This window comes from Gymnoscopelus braueri, assembly GCF_963280865.1.
Source record: "Gymnoscopelus braueri genome assembly, chromosome: 16".
Taxonomy (NCBI): Eukaryota; Metazoa; Chordata; class Actinopteri; order Myctophiformes; family Myctophidae; genus Gymnoscopelus; species Gymnoscopelus braueri.
In genome coordinates this window covers 34728309-34748310 of record NC_137616.1, presented here as the reverse complement: position 1 = coordinate 34748310, position 20002 = coordinate 34728309, and the positions used below count along the sequence as shown (strand labels likewise).

General features: G+C 38.8%; 2 protein-coding genes across 3 annotated transcripts in view; both read right to left on the bottom strand.

Annotated features, from left to right (window-relative positions):
• LOC308102944 (cholesterol 24-hydroxylase-like) overlaps positions 1-4947 on the bottom strand; it is a 30431-nt gene extending 25484 nt beyond the window's left edge. Inside the window, exons 1-8 of the mRNA XM_080452796.1 lie at positions 4907-4947; positions 4627-4700; positions 4044-4130; positions 2365-2503; positions 1858-1971; positions 1595-1757; positions 606-671; positions 85-157 (exon numbers count right to left, since the gene is read on the bottom strand). Coding sequence (XP_080308922.1) covers positions 85-157; positions 606-671; positions 1595-1757; positions 1858-1971; positions 2365-2503; positions 4044-4130; positions 4627-4700; positions 4907-4939 — 749 coding nt within the window. The 5' untranslated portion in view covers positions 4940-4947. The remainder of the gene's footprint in view (positions 1-84; positions 158-605; positions 672-1594; positions 1758-1857; positions 1972-2364; positions 2504-4043; positions 4131-4626; positions 4701-4906) is intronic.
• A 2491-nt stretch (positions 4948-7438) lies between these two features.
• LOC308103858 (cholesterol 24-hydroxylase-like) lies at positions 7439-18956 on the bottom strand. 2 transcript variants are annotated; one of them, XM_080454053.1, is made up of 16 exons: positions 18595-18627; positions 17885-17962; positions 17680-17747; positions 17169-17250; positions 16707-16780; positions 16086-16172; positions 15248-15386; positions 14745-14858; positions 14480-14642; positions 13678-13743; positions 13153-13225; positions 10890-10974; positions 10652-10762; positions 10369-10457; positions 8764-8830; positions 7439-8512 (listed from the first exon to the last, which is right to left on the bottom strand). In XM_080454053.1, the coding sequence occupies exons 2-16, from the start codon at positions 17885-17887 to the stop codon at positions 8369-8371; spliced, it is 1365 nt and encodes a 454-aa protein (XP_080310179.1). In that variant the 5' UTR covers positions 17888-17962; positions 18595-18627; the 3' UTR covers positions 7439-8368. The 2 variants fall into 2 exon arrangements, with proteins under 2 accessions (XP_080310179.1, XP_080310178.1); XM_080454052.1 differs by lacking the exon at positions 17680-17747 and having other exon boundaries at positions 18595-18956.
• Positions 18957-20002: the final 1046 nt, after the last annotated feature.

Genomic DNA, 20002 nt, shown 5'->3' with positions numbered 1-20002 from the left:
TTATAGTCACAGTTGAGTAAGTGAACACAAGTGGATAGAAAAAAAACATCGCCCCTATAAAATTTGCTTCTTGTTATTTCATACTTGTCTAGTATGTCAGGATGTCTTCCTAGCTCCATGATGCAAAAGCCAAGTTGATTAGCAGTTGTTTCTTGTCCTGAAAAATATGAAATCGTAATACTTTAACCAATAATATTAGACAAACACTTGCTACTCTACCTTGTGTCCCTATTTTGGAGATGTTATTATACTGTAGGCGAAAATTGTCAAAAGATTTCATATTGTAAATGCATTTATATAAGTGCATTTGAAGTCAACTACTATAGAACCCAAAGCACTTTAAAATGTACTACACATTCACACACCAACGACGGAGTCGGTCACGAACTGCACCTGCCTGCTCATGGGGAGCAGCTAGGGTTAAGTGTCTTGCTCAAGGATATAAACATGAAACAAGCTGGGATCAGGCCAGGAACCCTTCGGTTCCAAGGTGGCCGATCTACCTCCTGAGTCACTGCCGCCCAATATCTTTTTTTAAATATAAAAAAAGAAGCAAAAACAGCACTTACAGCTCACGATAATACAATATCATAGTAGAGACTCACCTGCAATGAAGAATGTCACAAAGTTGTCCAACATCAGTTCTTCATCGTCTTTATCCATTATTTCCTCTGTAATGAAAAACAAAGTGAGTTAAAGCTGCAATCCATAACGTTTTTTTGTGAATACAATGATTTTGACCAATGTGTGTGGTAAAGTATGTTAATACCAACTCCAACTTCAGAGGTTGGAGGTGGTCTCCCTGCTCTTCTATTGAGAAATGTATATGCTGTGGTCAGGTAGGACCACTACTGGTTGACAAGGGGTATTGCATGAAGTTGCTTTCTGTTATACTGTAGCTCAACAGTAGAAGTTTCAGCACTAGGACATAAAAGTTACGGATTTCAGCTTTAATAGGTGAGGTAACATCAATAGAGCTTCAAAACGAGTTTCGCTGTGGCTCAATGGCTCATGAGAGAAGTAGTTCCTTCATTCTTAAAATATGTGTGTCTTGTATCTTCGTCTTTTTTGTGTTTCCCAATTATTTTTACAAACAGAATCAAATGTTTTATTGTTTGGCTTGATTCCTAGCTTAAAACTCTTAATAAAAGGATTTCCTGAAATGTCTATAGAGAAATTAATGGGATTTCTATCTGTGGAACCTGCACCTGTTAAAAAGATGGCAGCGACTGTTACGCTCTATACCTATGTAAAACTTAATTTAAAATGATATCATACCTCGATATAGATATTGTGATGATAATAATATCGTATTGTGACAATAATATCAAGTCGTTTTTACATTTTTGAAAGTGTTCAATTTCTTTTACAAATTGCTAAAATATCTGATCTACAAGCTCACAACGTGCCGTGATGCTATGCGTTATCAGCTTGTTGATCAGCTACTTTTTTAACAGGAAATAGGGCTTGCTTTAGTGATTGCCATATCACTATCCAAAATCGCAGACGAAAAGTCACATAATCACAATGTTGATATAATATCGATATATTCCCCAGCCTTAATGTTTATTGTAAATTATTAAAGAAGTGCAACCTTTGCCAGCAGTTTTAATGATCTGTGTGAGGATGTCCTTGGGCACATCTTCACCACTGTTTATGGCGACCTTTCTGTCGTTAATCCACTTTGCTCCTGTGGTCCGCAGTAACTGGCATGCCTGCTTCACCTCATTGACAAATGCCCAGTTCTTTGGGTTGTACTGGAAAGGCCAGAGTGTTAGGGTTAACTCATGAATATGGTACACTGATACATGATTATCTTTGCCATTAACCTCAGGTAAATGTGCCGTGAATACATACCTGAAAAAAGATGTCTCGTACAGAGTAAATCATCCCGGTGAGGCATATTTCGATAGCTTTGGGGAATGGTGACTCAGTTTTCTTCAGCAGGTCTAAATCCACCCCAAACGCAACCTTCATTTTGTCATGCAAACAATAGAGAGCACACATACAGTATATAAAGGAATGTATTGTTCATTGTACGTCTGTCAAGTGACGCTTGTTGAAAGGATCATAGGATGAAGTATAATTTGGCAATGGCAATGGAATAGTAAATGCTTTGATTTCATTGATGGAATAATTGCAAATTGTAAGCCACTAGTAAAACAACCCATTGCTGTGATATTTTCTGATACTGACAATGACAATATCGCAGATGAGTGCTGTAGTGACTGAAGGAGGTTTGCTAGATTCCCTGTCAGTCACAAGGCCAGAAAATAACCTGGCTGTTTGATACCGTGGTATACCATAAACCGGTATATTGTTTAATCCCTATTATGTGCTCATTATATACATGGGGCACCTTACCTTAGTAATAACATCAAGGGTAAAACCGTTGATTAGGTTGAGCATTTTTACTTCTGTTTTGCTATCTGCAACTTCCTCAAGTTTATCCATGAACCTCTCTGCCGTGTCATTGAAGGTGCTGGTCAAACCTCTAAGGTATCTAGGGAAAAAAAACAGCAATAGCTCAGGACCATTCTTATATGTTTGATGTTTTTTTCCGGTTCATGAATTGGCAATAAACTATTGTGCAATGTGAATTACAGAGGGTACATTCTGCTGGAATTCTGGCAAATGAGGAATACTATAATCTTCTATGCATTTTGTACATCGCTGTCACACGTAATTTTTTGGTAGAATCTAGTCTATTTCTCTTTTATTGTCTCCGCCAGGCTGAAGGCGTGGCCAAGACTATGTATTTGCCCCAGTCCGTCTCTGTGTCCATGTGTGTGTGTGTGTGTGTGTGTGTGTGTGTTCGCGCGCGTGCGTGTGTGTGTGTGTGTGTGTGTGTGTGTGTGTGTGTGTGTGTGTGTGTGTGTGTGTGTGTGTGTGTGTGTGTGTGTGTGTGTGTGCGTGCGTGTGTGCGTCCGTCCGTCTGTGGACAGCTAATCTCCGGCACAGTTGAACCGATCGACATGAATTTGTGCACGCACACTCCCTGGAGGCCAGAGCAGAATCCAGTTGCCAAATCTTTCACATCGGCGTGTTATAGTGTTATTACTCCTGCAGATTTTGTCCAAACATCACGCAAATCTGTACACGTTATATGCCATCAAGATGGACCGATTTTTCATATTTCATCCTGATTGGCTAAGATTGACTTCTACTAACTGGCCTGGCGGAGATCTGTGCTCTGAGGAGCACAGATCTCACTATCTCATTATTGTTACAGACAAACTTTACTGCAATTGTTACAGCTGAGCACCGTATCATTAGCCTGGTAAACCCTCCCTCCGGAAATCTCATTTGTAATTTATTTCAGGAGTGAGTCTGGCATGATCGCCCATTCTGCAATTTTGGCTGTGGGCTGGAGTTGGGCGGGAGTAATACCGTTGACTGACAACCCCTTCAGCCAATCAGCAGTGTCCCACTTCAGCCAGTGCATTTTTACCAGCCCCAGACTAATGTGACGCAACGGGACTTTTGAGACGGCCATGCCCAAAATAGGTTGCCTTATTCGGATACATGCGTGTCACTGCCCGCCCCTGCCGGTTCTCTAAATTTGTATTTTTAAATAGGCTCTGTCATGATTAATTGACCACATATATGAAGTTAAACAACTAAATTCTATCCAAACGATATCTTAAAAGTAAATTCCGTGGCTCAAAAAATAAGTTTGAGAGCGTTTTCACCTAGGGTATGGGCGCTGATGACACGGAGGAGAAGACACGCCCCCAGCGCCCACAGCGTCCCTGGCGGGAATCGAACCCAGGAACGACTGCGCCACCGTGCCCCACATAGCACTTTTATAAGTACCCAAAGACACTACATGGTAATGTCAAACACTGCAACAGGCAATTTTACTGTAATGAACTGGTTACCCACACAAGCCTTAATATATTGTAGCCTCTAGACAGGGTGTAGTACCTCATTGTAAAGTGGAAGACGAGCAAAGAACTTCCATTAAGTTCCTTTACAAAAGTTACATGTAATGACTAATGACATAGGTATCCTGAACTATGTGAATTACAGAGATGTCTTACAGGCTGCTGAAGGCAGGGTCCATCATGCGTCGCTGTTTGTACCATTGGTCATGGTTCTGTGAAGTGACCAGGCCACTGCCAAGGAACCTTGTGGAGAGATATAATAGTCAGGCTCTGAGGCAGGGAAATGATATATCGCCCATGCCATTTAGCCTTATAGGAAGATGACTACAAACCTGCCTGACACTATGTAACATAAGTGATGTAACAATATTTATTACATTGTTGTCTAAACCTCCTCTATTACCCAATCAAAACAATGTTACCCCGCAGCCCTCCCCACCCTCGGCCAGGGCATGGTGAGTAAGATTACATAAGAGTTGACCTCACCCAGGAATCACTCTACTGAGCACTAGTGACAGGGTCACGGTTAAAGAGCGATCTATACTGCGTTGTGTGAGGGAGCATATACTGTATTTGGATTCAGGGAGAAGTGCAGGAAAGATAAATGAGAAGATTCGGGCCATCGATTTTCCTTACATGGTTTAAAGACATACTAAGGAAATGATTTATATTTGATAGTTCCAGCACTGCTCTTCATATTGTGAACACATGGTATTTGTAATACTTTACTTTACTGTACCTCTGCCCAAACAGACTGAACAGCCGCTGGTAGACCATCTTATCTTTGGGGTGCTTTGGGGACATGAGGATTTCCTGCAATCCAATCAAATAAAAGATAATCCAAAGAATCTGTTTTTGTCTTTTGAAGCACAGATGAATGTTAACCCTGTTGTATGCGTTTAGTTAACTGTAGTAAAGTGAACACTAACTAAGACATCAGTGTTTGCTTTTCATGTGTTAGCAGCAGGTCACTCATAATTCAATGGTCATGTGCAAACCAAGCCCAGTGTGTTATTTACCTTGGTAGTCTCTGGACAGCTCACACCCAGCATAACGCTACTAAAACCATTGATCCTACACTGGTCCATAGATCTGAGACCTGGAGAGAGCAGCATGTGATAAAAGTTTTTGACTTTCCACCAGAATTGGTGATCTAGTATGAAATGCTGTGATTAAAGGTCCCCGTTTTGCAATTTCTACAAATCCATGCCAGGGGATGCAGTTCCTCACCACAAACATGGTTGTTTGATGTTTGATGTAGTTTATTTTATTGTAGATAACGTCAGGTCACAGTAGCTGGATGGTGACATGTTTTTTTCCATTCAATATTAATTGATATTCAGTATTATTATTAAATAACACATTTTAACAATTTAAGCTGTAGGCTATTTATTTGTGTGGGTGCAGATTTTCATTTAATCGATTTTTCTTCTTCTTTCTTCTCATTTACACAGTGGGGACCTCTGCCCTAAATAGGGCATAGCAGTGGCGGCCATTTTGTGGTGCCACAAATCGAAAGCCCATTCATTTTTCCCATTTCGAAAATATTTATATTAATAAGTTTAAGCCTGATTCACCAAGCCATCCAGGCTCCTGGTGAATCATGACCATAAAACATTTGATTCTGTGAAAACATATTAAATATAGTATATCATATAATAAAAAAATAATAATATATATATATATATATATATATATATATATATATATATATATATATATATATATATATATATATATATATATATTTACACAGAATCAAATGTTTTATGGTCATGATTCACCAGGAGACTGGGTGGCTTGGTTCCAGGCTTAAAATAACTAATATAAATATAATATAAATATTTTCGGAAATCTCTATGGGAAAGATTAATGGGCTTTCGATTTGTGGCATCACAAAATGTCCGCCATTGCTACATCAGCAAACCCTTGACAGGTTAGGTTTATGATAACCATTTTGAGCAGGGAGAATCATGTCTATTAATAAGTAACAATGCAACTGAAAACGTGACATCTTCATGAAGACATATATTGGTATGTGTTGTTCTCACCATTCCAAGAATTTGTCTTGTACTATTCTGCCACTTTTCGTTTCCCTCACTATTGTTGGCATATGTCCGAGGAAAAAACTGTTGAGGGAGAAATGTAACCATGTAAATAAGATGATTATGTAGAAAGTTTACTTAAGTAAAAGTATCAATACTGCATGCAGAAATACTCTGTTACAAGTAAAAGTCCGGAATGAAAAATTGACTTGAGTAAAAGTTGAAAAGTATTGGTATCTGTAAAGTAAATGTAGGCCTACTTAAAGTACCAAATGTAGAAAGTACTCATTATGCAGAATGTCCCATTTCACAAGTTTTCAAATGTATAAAAATCTTTTGAAAATAGCAGATCTACAAGCTCACAATGCATCACATTGCAATGCATTGTGAGCTTGTAGATCAGCTAAATGGTCGAAATTTATAAAGGGCTGAAGTGGTTAATGTAGCTTGTAGCCTATGTTTTGTAATAATAATCAAAATCTACAAAGTAACTAGTAACTAAAGTTTTCAAATAATTGTAGTGGAGTAAAAGTATAATATTTGCCTCTGAGATGTAGTGGAGTAGTTCAAGTAAAAGTACAGACAATTGGAAATACTGTTATGTACAGGCATGCAAACAGCCCCGAAAAAGGTGACAACATGTTGTTTTCTTTCGGGTCAGGTGTCACACAATTGCCCTATTTGGGTTCAAAAAGGTGACTGTAGCTGAAAAGTGACACTTTTGCATGTCTGTATGTAGCAAGAAGGCGAGAACAAACAAGAGAAAAAGTTCCTACTTAACATTACCTGTCTCTTGGTGGTCCTGGAATGTGATCATACTTCCAATGACTGTATTTGATAAGAACACAAAGCCGGATAAATGCCACTAAAATAAAAATTGACAGAAACAAAAGTGCATATCCGCAAAAGCACGAAATCAGATGGAAAAAAAACATGTCTGTCAACCTACTCAGAAATCACTATAAAACAAAGTCGAGCTCTTGACACAACATGGAGCAAAGTGCTTGAAAGGTACTGGAAAAGTCAAAGTAGAGTCGATAGTTTCAGATTTCTCCGCGAACTGCAATTGCAGTTGGACCAGTTGGACCACAAGATAGCGCTTAAAGGCGAATACCACTCATTTTCAACATTGAACTATTTTAATACACCTTAGAGCTGTTGTGTGGAAATAAGAACCCCCACCCCCCCTCTATGTTGCCTAGAACTGGATAATTGATTGAGGTCATGTGATCAGTGACATACGCAGGGTGTACTTTTGGCTGAGGGGGCGGAGCCAAAAGTACACCCTGCGGTGTACAGCTCTAAGGTGTAGTTCAATGTTGAAAATGAGTGGTCTTCCCCTTTAAGCGCCATCTTGTGGTCCAACTGCGGAAAATCACTCAAACTTGTCATCCAGTTGTCTACTTACCCTAATCTTGTAGCCTACATGGGTCCCTGCGGCACAAATTATTGTCAGAGGGGGGTCTGTATGTATTTTCATATTCATTTTTGAAAACACGTAAGGGATAAACATGTATTTTGTTTTATTTTTACATGTAAATTAAAAACTTACAATGTTTTAATTCCCTGCAGTCTTATACAATATCCATACAGTAGGGTCATCTGTGCATATCAGCTTATATTCAAGATGAGCTTTTATGGATCTATTAAAGACCAACTTAGTAGTAATATTAAAAAGGTTAATATACATGAGCATTAAGCAAGCACAGTGCACTGATAATGAAGCAAAAGTCATCACCACCTCTCAAATTCTCAATCAGCATTCATATCACAAGTGTATAGAGACGAAATAAAATCGAGTCAGGCACCCCTCCCAAACCGATTTAATATCGGCTTAAAATTTTTAATATGCATCTGCCTTTAGTGTTTGGTTCCTTGGTTCCTTCCTGATGGGGCAGCCGTGTTATACTACATTTACACTATGTTCTCATGGTACTGTTATATACAATGTTAACTGACCATACACTAGTCTGTGTTAGGTTACTGACAAGATCAGTTCTTGTCGGCAAACGATACACACTATGATGTATAACAAATGAGGCTTTACGGTATGACTTTAATTTAGTCCAGTGATTCCGAACCTTTTTAAATCAGCCTTATTGTGCAGTGTACAAATAGCAAAACATTCATCTCAGGAAAACAGCGAATACAAAGTCAGTCCAAGTCCCTTCACAGCCTGCAGAGACCTCCATTTTTACTACAGCAGTGATTCTCAAGCTTTTTTATTTATTTCTAGGACCCCCGTTTGATAAACATTAGGCCATGGAACCCCCTCTTACCACAATATAAACTGTAAAATCATTTATCTCATTCTCTGAGTTACAGACACATAAGTGTCCATTTGGTCACTAACTGTAAATCATTGAAATGGGGACCCCCTGAAACCCCCTTAAGGATTGCTGGGGGTCCCCAGACCCCATGGTGAGAACCAGTGATCTAGTCCTTTCTGTGACTGATAGTGCAATGTACTCCACTCTTAGGCCTCAGAGTGCCGGTGTCCAGGATGTCAAAGGTTTGTCCAGGAACCGGGGTGAAGTCAAACCTCTGCAGCAGTTTTGCCATCACCAGCTTGGCCTCCATCTGAAAGCACACACCAACAACAAAATGAAACTGTTTAAAAGCTTTCGCACACCAGACAACCTAAACTTTTAACATTCTCACTAGTAGAGTAATAGCTGTGTGTGTGTGTGTGTGTGTGTGTGTGTGTGTGTGTGTGTGTGTGTGTGTGTGTGTGTGTGTGTGTGTGTGTGTGTGTGTGTGTGTGTGTGTGTGTGTGTGTGTGTGTGTGTGTGTGTGTGTGTGTGTGTGTGTGTGTGTGTTTGAGTCCACACCTGTGCAAAATTTTGTCCCAGACATGATCGTGGTCCCAGAGCAAAGGGATAGTAGCAGTAGTAAGGCCTTGTAAAACAGATGACACAACAGATAACTAATTATTTACAGTGCATATTTACATAGTGATATGGTGGTGTATAGAAGGATACACAGTAACATCTTCATCTAACCCCTGGTGTGTAAAAATGGACCTGTAAGAGTCATAATTAAATGTATGTTTTAATAAAATCAAAAACTATTAGAATATTATTTTTGTATTTTATATTTATATTTATTTTCATATTCTATATTTGTTTTTAATATAAGCTTCTATGTGGCACATCAGGCAAATATTATTACTATGTTAGGTATATACTCTACCTACAAATTTCCAGTGCAAGTAGCAGGATCAGTAGGACTAATGCAGCGACAAGGACACGATTCCCTGTTGGTTTCCCACCCGCAAACTTTGGCAATTGTTTGCAGAGTTGTTGGAGTGCCTGGCCAAACTGAAGGTGTTGCCAGGAATTGAATGGTTTGATACTAGTGGGAGGAGTATTTTTTGTCACCCAGACTATTTCTTTTACCTGGACCTTTGTCTAGCCTTGGATAGATTTATTTTTTCGATTTATTTGTATCTATGACCGTCTTGGACACTTCCCCAAATAGTGTTTGGAGTTCCGTTTTTAGCTCCCTGTGTTCCTCAATGGGTGTAGTGGCGGGGAGCACCAGGTGAAAGCCGGTATTACACTTGATGAAAACGAGGAAATACAATGGAACGAAAAAAACGTGATCCAAGGCTAGACCTTTATCCAAACCGATCACCACCATGGAGTCTGGGGGTTCGAATCCACCATAGTGCATCCGGCTTTGTCGAGTGTCTAAACCAGAGGTCTTCAACAGGGGGTCCGCGACCCCTAGGGGGTCCGCGGAGGTACTGCAGGGGGTCCGCGAAATTGTTGTTTGATTAACAATATATTTTTGTTAGAAAAATATAATAACTTTTTTTTTCTTTTTTTTTTTTCCAAAATGTCAAATTGTCTTTAAACATAACATGAATCCATAGCAAACAGATAAATGGAGGCACAATGCACAATAACATGGTATGTTTATACATATTTTGTAGAGAATTTTTATTTTGCACACCTACTGGGGCAGGTTCGTATAGGAGCAGGCAATATAAAACACAATTGTATACATAAATATACAATATATGTGGTAGCCCCCCCTACCCTACGAGGTAGGGGGTCCCTGCTCCACCTCCCCATCAGTTTGGGGGTCCCTGGCCTGAAAAGGTTGAAGACCCCTGGTCTAAACGAACACAACTGGCCCGGGTGATAATTACGTAATCCTACGGGTTGGGGCGAAAGCTGTCAGCAGGGAGCCTTTAGGCGGGAGCAGTAGGACGGAGGCTCCACTTCCTCCGTGGGGGGGGGGGGGGGGGGGGGGGGGGGCTCCTCACTGGCAGGTGAGTCAGTAGGATACAACAGCAGTGACAACACAGAATGTGTGTGGGGAGGAAATAATAGGCATAATGACTAAATTGGGGAGAAAAAGGTCTTTAAAAAAAAACGTGGTAGCTTACATTTATTATCATGTACAATGTGTCATTGTTAGTGGCTTACTTGGGAGCATCTGGGTGGAATCTGTCTGGATCAAACGTCAGTGAATCCTTGAAAAATGTTTCCAGTCTCCCGGCCACATAGGAACTGAACTGTGAATGTCAGGGAAATCCAGTTGACACCTTTCTATATCATTTAAATGACTATGTTGTCAGTATTTCATTCAGTCGCATTCCAAGTGAACACATCAGAAAGAGGCCAGTAGTGACCCATTTTAGCTTCCTTAAACCTTCAGTTGAATGCATACTGCTTTACAGGCACAAGTATTCAACGATAAGAGACTCACAAAGCAGGTGACGCCTCCAGGAATGGGTATTCCATTGATGACAACGTCTTCCATTACGTCACGAGATGTCCCTGGAGCTGTGGGATATAGTCTGAGAGTTTCTTTTAGTACCTGGGGAGTTGTAAGGAACAGACAGACGTGAGTCAATTATTGCTTAAAATCCTAAGACCATACATAGATAGAAAAGATAATGGAGGAAAGATGGGGAAAGTATTTGTGGAAACTTTGTGATATGTACCTGTGAGAGGTAGGTCAGTTTGCCCAGGTCATCATAGGTAATCTCCTGCTTCACTCCGATAACATCATCCACCTCTTTCTTTGCTCTGAGAAATTACATAATTTAACAATTTTGGCAGGCATAATTCGGCAAGACCCCCCCCCCCCCACCCCACCCTATCTGATCTGCTATTGGATGTCTCTTCGAGCTATGGGATCGAAACCATAACTACGCTGTCTGGGAGGTGCATTGTCACAGGTTTCAAAGGGATGTTTTAAAACCGATAAAACTTTGATCTGCATGCTCATATCCTAAAATGTAAATATAACGTGCCTGCATGCATGTGTTGAACCGGTTGAGAGTGAAAGTGTCCCACTTGATTAAACTGCAGAGATACTGACGTGCATTATATATATATATATATATATATATATATATATATATATATATATCTCTGCTGTTCGGCCGGAACCAGCTAAATCCAAAATGGTAATTGTTCAGGAAATGAAAAACAAAATATCATTTTTTCAGAAAATGAAGAAAACCTTATATTTTTAAAACAAAGCAATACTGCCTAATCAAACTTGGTATTGTGACTTTATATATTATCAGATACTTGCATGTGTCATTATATTATCACCACTTTACCCAAATCCAGTGCAAGTGGAGTTAGGAGGTTTTGTCCATCATTGATAAGAACAGCTGGCAATGGATCTCAAAGCTCACAACACATCACAACGCATTGTGAGCTTGGAGATCAGCTATTTATGGTGAGCGCCATCCTCATATACTATAGATCAAGCTGAATTCTGTACTTAAACAACTTTTATTTTAACATGCATTGTAAACAACCATGGATCTAACTGTTACCACTGTTGTTCTTCTACAGTTGAGTGCAACAAACAATTCTGCCTCAATACTCAATCATGTATTTAACAAAAGCGATCATGGCACACCAACAATAAAAAAAATGGCATATAAATACAAAATACATTCATGAAAAATAGAATCTTTAGCCTATCAAATCTGTAGCCTACTGCGCTAACAATAACAACCACAGTTGAATTTACCTATCATATACCTATCGACATTTTATTATCACTGTTGTGTGTTGTGTGTTGCGTGTGTGTGGTGGGTGTTTCTTAGTGCTTTAGATTGTCATAAAAGCTGTGAAAGTCTTTCATGATCTCCTTGAGCTCTTGGAGATGTTTGAAACAAACTCCTGCACACACTCATTCTCTGTCCATTAACATTTAAAAAGAAAACACGAGCAGATGACCTTTGTGAAGACACCCTTCTCCTCTTTACTGGGGTGACATCTATCAAACCTTGCACATACATTCTCTTCTCTTCCCAGTTTATGTTCTCCCAAAAGCATTGAAAAATCTTCTCCCTGTCTGCCTCATACAGAGCAGAGCTTCTCGAGAGCCTGAGAGGAGGGGGGAGTTGTTTGTTTTTGACGGACAGTTTGAGGGTCCAATGGAGTTAGGAGTTTTCGTCAGAGGCGCTTTTTAATACTTTTCATATGTTATTATTAAAAAAAAATTACACAGATGTAGAGGGGGTTCAATAGCGTTGATTTATGAAAAAAAAACAAAAAACTGAAAAAGGAGTTAGCTGGTCCCGGCTGGACACTGACGATATAATGCACGTCAGTATCTCTGCAGTTTATATATATATATATATATATATATATATATATATATATATATATATATATATATATATATATGCATTCTCAATAACAGTGATCAACGCTACTGAAGGAATGCTACTAACATTTTATAATGGGTAGATATGTATTTATACAATCGTGCTGTTTGTTGTACATGGAATGCATATCAATCAGCTCATACATGAGAAATACAGCAGCATCTAAATACAACATGACATGCAGGAGGAGCGAGCGAACAGGCAGGAATGTGAGGAATTGGAATGTGGCTGTCAGTCGGACAGTCCAGCCTGCTTAGCCTCCACTCACATCTAATGCGCAAGTGGAGGATTTGTTTTGCTTTATATAGGTAAGGTTTTAAATCAAGTATTATATGAGTGTTATTATGTTGTAGGTATGGATATGTTATATGTTATGTGTAAAAAAGAAAAGCGGCACGACACTGGATCAGAAAGTGTGCCCCCCATACCCCAAATCAAAGTTAGGCGCCCCACTAGTTACACAGTAGAAATGTTAGAATAGTGTCACTGTTGAGTAAATGAACACAAGCACCCATAGTGGATAGAAATTAAACATTGCCCCCTATACATTTCACTTCTTATTATTTCTTACTTCTCTAGTATGTCAGGATGTCTTCCTAGCTCCATGACGCAAAAGCCAAGTTGATTAGCAGTTGTTTCTTGTCCTGAAACAGATACAATTGTGATACTTTAACCAAAGATATTAGACAAACACTTGCTACTCTAACTTGTGTCCCTATTTTGGGGGTGTCATTGTACTGTAGGTGAAAATTGTCAAAAGATTTTAAAATGCATTTATATAAGTGCATTTGAAGTCAACTAATATAGAACCCAAAGCACTTTACGATGTAGGCTACTACAAATTCACACACCAACGACGGAGTCGGCCACGAACTGCACCTGCCTGCTCATGGGTAGCAGCTAGGGTTAAGTGTCTTGCTCAAGGATAATAAACATGAAACAAGGAGGAGCCAGGATCAAGCCAGGTTCCAAGGTGTCCGCTCTACCTCACTGCCGCCCAATATATTTTTTCAAACATTTTCAAAAAGAGCAAAAAGGGCACTGCACAGCTCACAGCATTGCGATGCGATAATGCAATATCATAGTAGAGACTCACCTGCAATGAAGAATGTCACAAAGTTGTCCAACATCAGTTCTTCATCCTCTTTATCCATGCTTTCCTCTGTAATGAAAAACAAAGTGAGTTAAAGCTGCAATCCATAACGTTTTTAGTGAATACAATGTTATTTTGACCAATCTGTTTGGTAAAGTATGTTAAAACCAACTCCAAGTTCAGAGGTTGGAGGTGGTCTCCCTGCTCTTCTATTGAGAAATGTATATGCTGTGGTCAGGTAGGACCACTACTGGTTGACAAGGGTTATTGCATGACGTTCCTTTCTGTTGTAGCAGTAACAGTAGAAATTTCGGCACACACACAGGAGACCTGGGTTCGATTCCCGGTTAGGACATTTCTGATTGGTGGAGCTCACGTTACTATGGAAATGTTACCGTTCTGCCCCGCGAATGTCAAGTGCATTTCTACTTCCTTGGTCCCACATATGTAGCATCCTTCTGTAGCACTATAGATATTGTGATGATAATTATATTGTATTGTGACAATAATATCAATTAGTTTTTACATTTTTGAAAAAGTGTTGAAAAATGATAAAAATTGCTAAAATAACTGATCTACAAGCTCACGTGCCGCGATGCTGTGCGGTGTCAGCTTGTTGATCAGCTATTTTCACTATTTTTGAAAACTTTTTAAAGTAGAAAATAGGGCTTTCTTTTGTGATTGCCATATCACAATATTACAATATCCAAAATCGCAGATGAATGGTCACATGTGACAATATTGATACAATATGGATATATTTCCCAGCCTTAATGTTTATTGTAAATTATTAAAGAAGTGCAACCTTTGCCAGCAGATTTAATGATCTGTGTGAGGATGTCCTTGGGCACATCTTCACCATTGTGCATGGCGACCTTTCTGTCGTTAATCCACTTTGCTCCTGTGGTCCGCAGTAGCTGGCATGCCTGCTTCACCTCATTGACAAATGCCCAGTTCTTCGGGTTGTACTGAAACGGCCAGAGTTTCAGGGTTCAAACTCATGAATACGGTACACTGATACACGATCATCTTTGCCATTAACCTCGGGTAAATGTGCCGTGAATGCATACCTGAAAAAAGATGTCTCGGAGATAGTAAACCATCCCGCTGAGGCACATCTCGATAGCTTTGGGGAATGGTGACTCAGCTTTCTTCAGCAGGTCTAAATCCACCCCAAACGCAACCTTCATTTTGTCATGCAACACATGGAGAGCACACATACGGTATATAAAGGAAGTCTTTGAGCAAGCATCATTTCTTATTTCTTTAAATAACTGTCTGTCAAGTGACTCTTGTTGAAAGGATCATAGGATGAAGTATAATTTGGCGTTATGGCAATGTAATAGGAAATGTTTTGATTTCATTGATGGAATTATTGCAAATTGTAAGCCACTAATAAAACAACCCATTGCTGTGACAATGACAATATTGCAGATGTAGTGACTGAAGGAGGTTTGCTAGATTCCCTGTCAGTCACAAGGCCAGAAAATAACGTGGCTGTTTGATACCGTGGTATACCGTAAAAATTGTTTTATTCCTATTATGTGCCAATTATCTACATAGGGCACCTTACCTTAGTAATAACATCAAGAGTAACACCGTTGATTAGTTGGAGCATGTTGACTTCTGTTTTGCTATCTGCAACTTCATCAAGTTTATCCATGAACCTCTCTGCCGTGTCATTGAAGGTGCCTGTCAAACCTCTAAGGTATCTAGGAAAAAAAGCAGCAATAGCTCTTATGGGTCTGATGTTTTTTTCCGGTTCATGAATTGGCAATAAACTATTGTATAATGTGAATTACAGAGGGCACATTCTGTTGTTATTCTGGTAATCTGTAATTATAATCATTATTTAGCTTATTTCTTAATAGGTGATGGAAGTTTGCATATGTTTGCATACCTTGAAAACAAAACAAAATAATAAAAAAGCAGTTGCACCTGTTAGCAAACCATTGCCAAGATAACAAGTCTGCATGCCACCACATACTTGTTTTGGGGATTTTGCAATTAGGAAATCGGGCTGACGAGGTGCCTAGTTTTAAATCCCTTCTTAAAATACATTTCTACAAAGTTGTTTTAATGCTTAATCTTCTTATTTTAATGTACCATGTTTTATCCGTCTCCTATGCTGTTGTTCTGCCTTTGAAAAGTATTATTATTATTGTTACAGACAAACATTACTGCAATTGTTACAGCTGAACACTGCATCATAAATAACACTGCAACAGGCAGTTTTACTGTAATGAACTGGTTGCCCACACAAGCCTTAATATATTGTAGCCTCTAGACAGAGTTTAGTACCTCTTCTTTGTAAAGTGGAAGACGAGCAAGATATCTTCCATTAAGTTCCTTTACAAAAGTTACATGTTATGGAGGTATCCTGAACTATGTGAATTACAGAGATGACTTACAGGCTGCTGAAGGCAGGGTCCATCATGCGTCGCTGTTTGTACCATTGGTCATGGTTCTGTGAAGTGACCAGGCCACTGCCAAGGAACCTTGTGGAGAGATATAATAGTCACACTCTGAGGCAGGGAAATGACTCTTATTGCCCATGCCATTTAGCCTTTATAGGAAGGTGACTACAAACCTGCCTGACACTAAAGTAACATAAGTGATGTAACAATATTTATGGTCCAAACAACAACTTTATGGTCCAAACAACAACCTCCTCTATTACACAATAGAAACAGCCTGGGCATAGTGAGTAAGATTACATAAGAGTGGACCTCACACAGGAATCACTCCGCTTGGCACTAGTGACCGGGGTCATGGTTAAAGCCTGATTTATACTGTGTTGTGTGACGGAGCATAAATTTGGATTCAAGGAGAAGCACTGGAAATGAAATAAATGAGAGGATTCGGCCATCTATTTTCCTTACTTGGTTTGAAGACAAACTAAATAAATTATTTATATTTGATAGTTCCAGCACTGCTCTTCATATTGTGAACACGTGGTATTTGTAATACGTCAACAAGGCTGTCCTAACCGGAGTACCTTTGAGAGTTCCTGGACTAGTGAATTACTGTACCTCTGCCCAAACAGATTGAACAGCCGCTTGTAGACCATTTTATCTTTGGGGTACTTTGGGGACATGAGGACTTCCTGCAACAAAGAATAATAAAAGAGGGTTTTTGGCTTTTGAAACATTATTATTCAAATGTTTATTATTCAGTTTACATCAATGTACATCAAGTAAAGCGATATCAACAACAAGAAGGAAATGATCAAATGCAGTATCAGCAAAACCTACAGCAATAACAAAAATAACCCGCCCACCCTCCCCCCCGAGAGACTGGCCAAACATAAAATGACATACAAACAACAAAAACAAAAAATAATGTTAACCCTTTTGTATGTATTTTCAGTAAACTTTAGTGAAGTGCACACCAACCAAAACATCAGTGTTTGCTTTTTATGTGTTAGCAGCAGGTCACGCATTCATAATTCAATGGTCAAGTGCAAACTATAAGCCCATGCAGGTGTTATTTACCTTGGTAGCCTCTGGACAGCTCACACCCAGGATAACAGAATTAAAACCATTGATCCTGTACACTGGTCCATATATCTGAGCCCTACAGTAGAGAGCAGTGTGTGAACAAAGTTTTTGACTTTCCACCAGAATTGGTGATCTTGATCTAGTTATTCTAGTATGACATTCTGTGATTAAAAAGGCCCCCGTTTTACAATTTCTGCAAATCCATGCCAGGGGGGGTGGCATTGGCAGTTCCTCACCACAAACATGGTTGTTTGATGTTTGATGTTGTTTATTGTAGATAAAGTCAGGTCACAGTCTACTTGGATGGTTTGGTGACACGTATTTTTTTCTATTTTGTTTGATTGATTGAATACTTTATCAACAGTTTCCAAATTGTACAGTGTGGTATGATTACAATGACACTAAAAGGATAACACAAAAAGGGCTTGTTTCCATTGTGGTCCTATCCTATTAAATATGAATTGATATTCAGTATTATTATTAGATAACATTTTATACATTTTACCTAGCTGTATTAATTTGTGTGGGTGCAGATTTTTTTTTCATAATTGTATTCTTCTTCATCTTCTGCAACTGAAAACGTGACATTTTCATTAAATATTTTTAATTATATTAATTAATATTATATATATATAATATAATATATTAATATTAATTAATATATTATATTAAATAATAATATTTAAGAATTTAAAATGTGTTCTTCTCACCATTCCAAGAATTTGTCGTGAACTACTCTGCCACTTTTAGTTTCCTTCACTATTGTTGGCATATGTCCAAGGAAAAAACTGTTCAGGGAGAAATGTAAACATGTAAATACAGTGGCAGAAAAAGTACTCAAATGTTTTACTTAAGTAAAAGTATCAATACTGCAATATAGAAATACTCTGTTACAAGTAAAAGTCCGGAATTCAAAATTTACTTGAGTAAAAGTAGGCTACAAAAGTATTGGCATCAAAATGTACTTAAAGTACCAAAAGTAAAAATACTCATGATGCAGAATGTCCTATTTCACAAGTGTTAAAAAATGTATACAAATCTTTTGAAAATAGTACAAGCAACACATTGTGAGCTTGTAGATCTGCTATTTTCAAATAGCCAAAGTATAGGGATAAAGTGGTTAATGCATGTTTTGTAGGCCTAATAATAATAATAATAATACAAATCTACAAAGGAACAAGTAACTACAATTTTCAAATAATTGTAGTGGAGTGGAAAAAATAACAATATTTGCCTCTGAGGTGTAGTGGAGTATAAGTAAAAGTACTGAAAATGTAAAATAATCCAGTTAAGTAAAACATCCTATGTGTACTTAAGTACAGTACTTGAGTAAATGTACCTAGTTACTTTACACCACTGGTAAACAAGATGATTATGTAGCAAGAAGGAACAAGAGAAAATGTTCCTACTTAACATTTACCTGTCTCTTGGTGGTCCTGGAATGTGATCATACTTCCAATGACTGTATTTGATAAGAACACAAAGCCGGATAAATGCCACTAAAATAAAGACAGACAGGAACAAAAGTGCATAACCGCAAAAGCACGAAATGAGATGAAAAAAAACCATGTCTGTCAACAACCTACTCAGTAATCACTATAAAACAAAGTCGAGCTCCTGACACAACATGGTGCAAGGTGCTTGCTACTGTACGCCTACTGTACCAACGATCCAACAATTGTTTAACCAAAGTGTCGAGTTATTATCTTATGTATGGCAAAGGTGAAAGTAAAGCTCGAGTCGATCGTTTCAGATTCCTCTGCGAACTGCATGCGCCATCTTGTGGTCCAACTGCGGAAAATCACTCAAACTTGTCATCCAGTTAAATTGGTAACGGATAGGTGCATTAGGTGGGCACCAATTCATTCTGGGCACTATAGGACAACTGGGCACCTTGGACATGTGGGCACCCGGAAGAGTGGGCACTTAGGGGTGTAGAAAACTGGGCACTAGGGACATGTGGGCACCTAGACTGGGTACTAGGAAGAGTGGGCACTAGGTGCACTGAGGCACAGACAGGCAGTGAGTGTACCAGTGCAGTGCAGTGCACTGAGATTGAATACTCAAAACGGCACGCGCTCATTACCATCCTAGTGCCCAGTCTTCCCAAAAATATGGTGCCCAAATGTCCCTAATGCCCACCAATCCTGTATCTGTTATTTGGTCGTATTGGTATTGGTATGATCGTACTCATTATGGCCTCCGTATTATTCATAACATCACAATAATAATAATTTAAAAAACTATATATTGGTGTTCAAATCACTGAAAACAGCAGTAGCGTTTCCATGACATATGGGGAAGAAGCCGGATGAAGAAGCTATAATGCAAAATATGTACGTGTGCTCATTGAAAACACAGAGGGGATAAACATGTATTTTATAATATTTTGGCATTTAATATGTAAATTAAAACTTTAAAAACAATTCAATCCCTGCAGTTGTATACAATATCCATAGGTTTATCTGTGCAAATCAGGTTATATTCAAGATGAGCTGTTATGGATCTATTAAAGACCAATTTTGTCATATATAAAAAAACGTTAATATGCATAAGCATTAAGCAAGCACTGATAATGAAACAAAAGTCACCACCACCTCTCAAATTCTCAATCAGCATTCATATCACAAGTGTTAGTGTTTGGTTCCTGATGGGACAGCCCATGTTATACTACATTTACACTGTTCATGGTATTGTTGTACAAAATGGTCAATTTATATAGCGGTTTTATCCAAAGCGCTTTACATAGATTGTGCATTACATTCACCCATTCACACACACATACCGATGGCGGAGGAAACCATGCAAGGCACCAACCTGCTCATCGG

Excerpts from the sequence above, each read along its gene's own strand:
- LOC308103858 (XM_080454052.1), bottom strand. The coding sequence starts at position 18,743 with ATGGTTTTTTTTCATCTCATTTCGTGCTTTTGCGGTTATGCACTTTTG. Across the intron at positions 17,963-18,594 it reads CCAGGACCACCAAGAGACAG|TTTTTTCCTTGGACATATGC; the intron begins GTAAATGTTAAG and ends CTCCCTGAACAG. Across the intron at positions 8,831-10,368 it reads TTCCACCCAGATGCTCCCAA|GCCTTACTACTGCTACTATC; the intron begins GTAAGCCACTAA and ends CTGTTTTACAAG.